Source organism: Pterocles gutturalis, unplaced genomic scaffold, assembly GCF_000699245.1.
Source record: "Pterocles gutturalis isolate BGI_N339 unplaced genomic scaffold, ASM69924v1 Scaffold53654, whole genome shotgun sequence".
NCBI lineage: Eukaryota > Metazoa > Chordata > Aves > Pterocliformes > Pteroclidae > Pterocles > Pterocles gutturalis.
In genome coordinates, this window is record NW_010135241.1 from 184 (window position 1) to 6,744 (window position 6,561).

Sequence of the window (6,561 nt, forward strand, 5' to 3'; positions counted from 1 at the left end):
CAAATAAGACAACAGGATGGCAAACGTATTTGAATGTATCCAAACATAAACCATGGAATAAAAGTCCAATAAAGGTGTTTATACAAAACTCATATAGTCTTTTAATTGAATGCAACATAAGTGGAAGACACAGGTTGATACGTACAAAAAGACAGATGCATAAAATAAAAGTTAGTATTTTACATTTCTTGTGCCTTTTGTTGAAATGTAGAACATTTCACTACCAATATCACGGAAGGAATAAAACACAGTAGCACTAACTCATATTTCAGTTCTTATTTACAGCATTTAGATGGTAACGTTGTAGAATATTCTTGCTTTCATAGAAGATATCTTATAAAAGCTGGCTGTTATCTACCATTATTGGAGAGCTCTGCTGATGTCAGTGATTATCACTATTCACAGCTTGATTAACCGGTTGCTATTGTACAGTTCAGGCTACACCTGCAATGATTATTTCACTCAGTTCCGAGAGACACTGAATCCTCGCTTACCTGATCACCTTTTCTACTTTTCCAGTGGGCCCTTTATGGGTTTTACAAATTTCAGTGCTAATGCTGACTGCACAGCATTAACACAGCAGGGTGGACATGACAACCAAAGGGCATTAAAGATAAAATACCTAACCTTTTTATTCTTCTGATTTTTTCAACTTTAATTTTGTCTTGTTTTTACGTGAGGAAGCTTTGGCTGTTTCACCTTTCTTTGCAGTTTCAGCAGTTTTCTTTTTTGACCTTTGCTTTCTGGCACGTGTCAGGTCTTCACGTCCGAGTTCAACCATTTTTGCTTCCCATGACTTCATTTCATTTTTATACCGAACCTTATCATCTTCAGCAAGCTGCAGGTATGGCTGGAAGCGAATTACGTATCAACAGTTACAGAAGTGGCTTTGTCAGGATAACTGCCATGACACATCCTCCCCTTTGATACAAAAGTGACTTAGAACAAGACCTGGGCAGTGCACATCCCAGGCGTTTTCGCCTCCAGAAAACTCAAAAAACATTGAACTTGCACAAAACTACAAAACCTTATCACTGAGTTATGGTTATGCCAACAGACGGCCATTCCTGAAGAGGAAGTTTATTCAATACTACTAGTAACAGCTAAGGTTTTTTGTTTGAATACTAGTTTGAGAAAGCTGGCTTACGTAAGGAACAGCAATAGGTATTTCTGCAAAACTATTTCAAGTTCTTTTTCTACAGAAAAAACATGAACATAGTGAATGTTCTAAGTACACATTCAAAACAGTCTGGAAGAAGGGCATTCAGTAGGAAGGACAGTAAGATACAGAATACCTGAAAACCTGGAGATCCAGACTAGATTTCAGTATAGCACCCCTCCAATTTTCCTATGCCCATCTGCACCTTCACACTTCAATACACCAACAAAGACAGCAGAAAACTATCTCCAAGACAACCAAGCTTAACAAATTACTGTGTGCACATCACATGTAGATTTCTGGTGCTTTTACCTGTCAAAAGTCTTTCCATGAGCAGCAAATTACTATGCTGGCATTTAAAAATATTACATGTTACTAGAAAAAAATCAAATTGTTGCAAATTATTCCTAGATGCCAGTCAGCATCCATTTCCAGGCACACAGAACCTCCATCCTATCCTACTCACTCACATTTCCTCAGCACTGTGAAACAAATGGTGACTAATGCAATAAAGGTAATGACAATCTTTTTCAAGACACATAAATAAGATCTCAGAGTATTTTCCTCAGTATTATATTTTGAGCAACCGAGTTCAAGATTTCGCATTAATTAATTAATTACTTTTTACTCAAGTTTGTAATTTTCCAATTAGATCAGAGCCTCATCAAAATCCACAGACATACCTGCTTTTGAGAACTGGAGAGTTTTTGCCATGCATCAAACAATTTCTTCAGCTTTGCCTACAGGATATAGAATACACAATACATGAGGATTATTTTAACAGCAGACTGACCACAGAGGGTTACAGATGCATGTCACACTAGTGAAAACCAAGTACAAATCAATGTAAAAAAGCAGAGTCACATGGGCTTTATAAAAAAAATAATAAAAAAAAAAAATAAAAAAATTGTACCACTAAGGAGTATTTTGCCTTGCAATAGCGCAAATATTTTAAGTCTGTATACCCACACAGCATACAGAACATGCCACCAGCAGTATAACCTGATTACCCCAGCCTAAAAAAAATAACCCAAGCAAAGCAAAATCCGGATACTGAGCTACTGAACAGCTTCTCTGAAAATGTCAGAATCTAAAACAAATTTTCTGAACAGAACACAGCTATTTTCAAGAACAATCTTTCCTGTCTTACCGCAGGTGAAACTCCCTCACTTTCTTGAAAGTTTTCTGACACGAAAATGTTAAAGCCGCTACGAGGTCTTTTAGGTTTTCCAAGCACCGTCAATTCCTTTAAAAACAACAACAAAAGCTATTCAATCTACCAAGCATACATTTTTCCAAAAATAAACCTACAATTCGTCTTTACATTTTACAAAAAAATGAGACTCAAAATAATTTTTTGGTGATTTTTTCTGTAAACTGGACTGTATCTCAAAATGCTTTCACCACTTGTCAAGACTAGTGCTAAACTAAGGAAAGCTAACAACTTGAATTCTCACAGACATTTAAAAAAAAGCATTTTAAACTGATTCTTACTGCAGCTAAATCTTCCAGAAACCAAAGACTGTTACTAAATTGCACTTAGTAAGAAAGCCATGACAACAGGTTTTCAATTATCTTCATAATGCTTTGGTTTCTGGTGTGAAATACTGTGTGTTTGCAGAGAGGAGGGCAGACACCCAGCTTTGTGGGAGGTGAGAAAGTGGAACAGAGTCAGCAGAGTTCCAGGGAAACAGAACTAGGTTTCTGCTATCAGAATTCTTTGCCTACAGGGATGATGGCAAGCTCTGGGTGCAATTACACTTGTTGTTTTCTCCAGCCCTAAGACATGTCCGCTGCAGCCTGGGTGCTGCAAATTAATATCTCCTTAGGTACTAGGTATGTCAGCTAAATTCCTTGTGGTGCCATACTCTAAAAAGTATCAGCATAATCACTTGGATTTAAAAGTTCCTCTAAGTAGAGGGTCTTTTAAACCAAATTAATTGCACTTTTACCAATTAGCGAAATGTCACATCAGCAGTTTAACTCACAGAAATGAACAAGCACTACGTAACCCCTTCAACTGATTTTGCCATGGGACAAACCATAATATTGTACCTTTACAGATGGTTCTGTCTCAGGATTTCTTTATGAACCAGCTAAAAGGAAATAGGGAAGATGATCTGTATCAGTCAATAAAGGACGCTGACAGACATGCATCTGTGGAGGCCTAATTCAACATGTCAGCAGCCACACAGGTAGCAAAGTGGCAGTATCCCAAGAAAGGAAGGAAAAAAGGCTCCTTCAAGCACCTACCACCTTGTAGGGGCCACTGAAGTAGCAGATAGAAGGCCTTTGTGAAAACCTATTTCTCGATGTGTTCCCAACCAAAGAATGTGTTGCTGGTTCAAATGTCTTTTATTAGCTATCATTCCTCAGGCAGTTTTAAGAATAAGATGTCAAAAGCACAAAGAAGCTACCCATAAGCATAAAGATATGTGCTAGTTCTGGTCTTCAAGCACAGGAAAGCCACAAAAAAACCTGCTAACACCAGCAATTTTAATCCATGGGGTTCTGTTTTGTGGGTTTTGTTTTGTTTTTAGTTCTGAGAGTTGCTTTTATATTTCTAAACATGTCTCAACTCTGCTCTGTATACTAGACAAACAAGACTTCAGGTTCCTTGAGAGAAAATGAACTTGACCTTCAAAATACTTACTCTTTTTGCCCTGAAGGATCTTCTTTTTGCCAGCCGTTTTCTCTTTTCTTCTTTCAAAGCCGCAGCCTGGGCTGGAGTTAGCTGTGCTTTATATGCGGCCAACTGCTCTTCATACCTTTGCATGTCCATTTTTCTAGCTTCCTCATAAACCTGCAACGTAAACAATCACATCCTTAAATAGACGCTTTCATTCTGAAGCACTTGACCATCAAACAAGCTAACACTTCTAACCCATTAATTAAAAAAAATACAGACTATCCTGGAACATACCATATTTAAAGAAAAGTAGCAATTTCTGATCTGTTTGATCAGCAGAATGGATTCAGAACTCCTCAGATTCAAAATCTGGGCTCTTCCCATGAATTATCTCAGTTAATTTGGACAAATCCTCAGATGCAGCTCAAAGCAATAATAATCTTCCACACAAGGAAGAAAAGCTGAAGCTTGGTTCAAATGATTACTCTTGAACTGTGTATACCCATTGCAGCACCCAAGTGCTCGAGTCACCAAACACACTTCTACATCAGCCAATATTAGGTACAGAGGCATCAGAAAATCATGGCCTTGGTTCCAGGGCACCAAGAGGACCTGATCCAGGCTACCAAGCAGACAGGTAGACCAAAAAAATCACCATCCTGTTTTCTCCGTTTCAGACACACAAATGAAAAGGCATATTGTATACTAGTGCACATAGAGCCACGTGAAAGCAGAACAACTTTACCAATACTTATGTTTATACACGTAATAAACATGTCATGTAACACGCATACACAATTATCATTCAAAAACAAATTAGATATTGGTTCCCAGCCTTACAGCTGCACAGAGGAAGATCTGTCTCATTCACTTTTCTGGTAACAGATTAAAAATGCTAAAACCAAGGTCATGTTGGAGAAGTATCAAAGTATATTGCCCTGAGTACTTCAAAGCTCCCAATTCTCTTCAGAATTTGTACGCAAGTGCTTTTTTTTTTTTTTTACGAACAACAACAATAAAAAAACCATAACAGAAACCAAAAATGCACAGAGCACACCAAACCGAGTGAAAAACCACTAAGATTCTATAGAGTTCAAAGTACACAGGGCAGAGATACAAACTTACCTGCTTCTGTGATGCTGGTAACTCCTTCCAAGCACCTGCTATTTTTTTCACCAGTTCCATGTTGCTCATTTCTGTACATTAAAATTAGAAAGCAAAAAAATAAAGATCAATACTACATCCTTAGTAAGCTTCTTCATTTTTTCCCAAGGAAAGCTGTCACTAGTTTCTTCTTCCTGTGCAAATATATTTTCCTCCTTTCATAAAACTAACTTACTGTGGCAGTTAAAGGGAACTGTACTATTTTTTGGAAGCGAAGGAGAATCCCTGCTCTTGGTTCAAACTCAAATGAAACAAGAAGTTACCAACTAGAAGCACCACTTCAAGACAGACAGCTATTATCAATCCACAACAGTTTCTGTTTTCTTCTTTTGTGATGGATCCTTCCCTATGCAATGCAAGATGGTCTGAACTTAGAGGGGGACTGGTGAAGAAACCAAATGTAAAATTTTCAGTTCTCAGTTTTTGCCAAAAAGAGTCTGCTGGATTCTTCAAAGCAAGTATATGTGACCTTATCCACCTGATACAGCAGACGTGCTTGATCTTTGTTAAAGTCCATTATTTACAATACTATTCAACAGAAATAAGGTTAGCGAAAAAGTAATTCCCTTCTCCCACAAACAAAGTTACAGACAGAGACTTGAATCTGCTTTCTTTTTCAGCTGACTGCCTTTGACTCTGGTCCTTGCACTACAGTCATCATTTGATGAGGCTTCCAGCCAGACCTGAATTTGTAAAGGGGGGAAAAAAAAAAAACCAAATAAAAAAAATGAGGGTGTTGGAAAGAGGATATAACTTTTCTTCAAAAACCTTTTCCAGGCTGTCCCTCTGCTTCACACTAAAAGAAAAAATACATCTTCCTCTCTCCCACCTCAAATGTAAAGTTGGGGCATCTCAACAGTGGAAAAGCAGAACTAAGCTCTTGTCAGTAACCTGACTTCCAGAATTCTGGAAAAACAAAACAGAGGGGGAGTTTTTAGTCGAAATATACCCATCTTAAAACCTTTGAAAATACGATGCTTTGACAATGATAAAAGAAAAAAAATTAAAAGGTTATTTATGAACATTACCTTGTTGGAACCATAAAGTCCAAAATTCTCAATTTGCATATGAGATACGGTACCTTCATTTGAAGATTATTCAAAATTTGGAAACGTGGAAAACACCGCTGTGGCACATAACTACAACAAGCTCTGAAAGTTCACTGTCTCAACCTTTCAGACTGTCTAACTCCTAAACTACCAAACAAAACAGGGTATCAAATGCTTTTCCAAACTTAAATTTACTGTAACTTGCCTCCCTATGAACACAGATTTTTAAACAGTTTAACATTAATTTCAACAGTATTTTCAAAATCAGTGCAGCTTTCCATTTTGCTGCTCTCTGTCAACAAATGTCCTACAGATTACCTATAAATTTTTACCTACAAATCAACTTTATGATAGTAAATTAAACACATTCACAGAAAACCCTCTCTCTCTAAATAGGTTTACTTTTTCTCCCATATACATTGAAGCAATCCAGTACATGTAGTTTTTAAATTACTAAGCATCAAAATAAAATCACATCCAGCTCATTACATCAACAACAGCGTATTTCAAATACACACAAATTTAAAAATAACTGAAAAACACAAATCATTGTTAACACG

At 37.1% G+C, this 6,561-nt stretch overlaps 1 protein-coding gene across 1 annotated transcript; it reads right to left on the minus strand.

Annotated features, from left to right (window-relative positions):
- Positions 1–631: 631 nt before the first annotated feature.
- TFAM (transcription factor A, mitochondrial) lies at positions 632–4,982 on the minus strand. Its single transcript, XM_010081804.1, has 5 exons — positions 4,914–4,982; positions 3,813–3,962; positions 2,310–2,405; positions 1,843–1,899; positions 632–850 (listed from the first exon to the last, which is right to left on the minus strand). Exons 1-5 carry the CDS (start codon positions 4,980–4,982, stop codon positions 632–634), a joined length of 591 nt encoding a protein of 196 aa, XP_010080106.1.
- Positions 4,983–6,561: the final 1,579 nt, after the last annotated feature.

What these genes read in the sequence shown, in the direction of transcription:
- TFAM (XM_010081804.1), bottom strand. Translation starts at nt 4,982, where the DNA reads ATGAGCAACATGGAACTGGTGAAAAAAATAGCAGGTGCTTGGAAGGAG. An exon ending in TACCAGCATCACAGAAGCAG is followed by an intron (nt 3,963 to 4,913) that starts GTAAGTTTGTAT and finishes TTTACGTTGCAG; the next exon opens with GTTTATGAGGAAGCTAGAAA. An exon ending in GTGAGGGAGTTTCACCTGCG is followed by an intron (nt 1,900 to 2,309) that starts GTAAGACAGGAA and finishes TATATCCTGTAG; the next exon opens with GCAAAGCTGAAGAAATTGTT.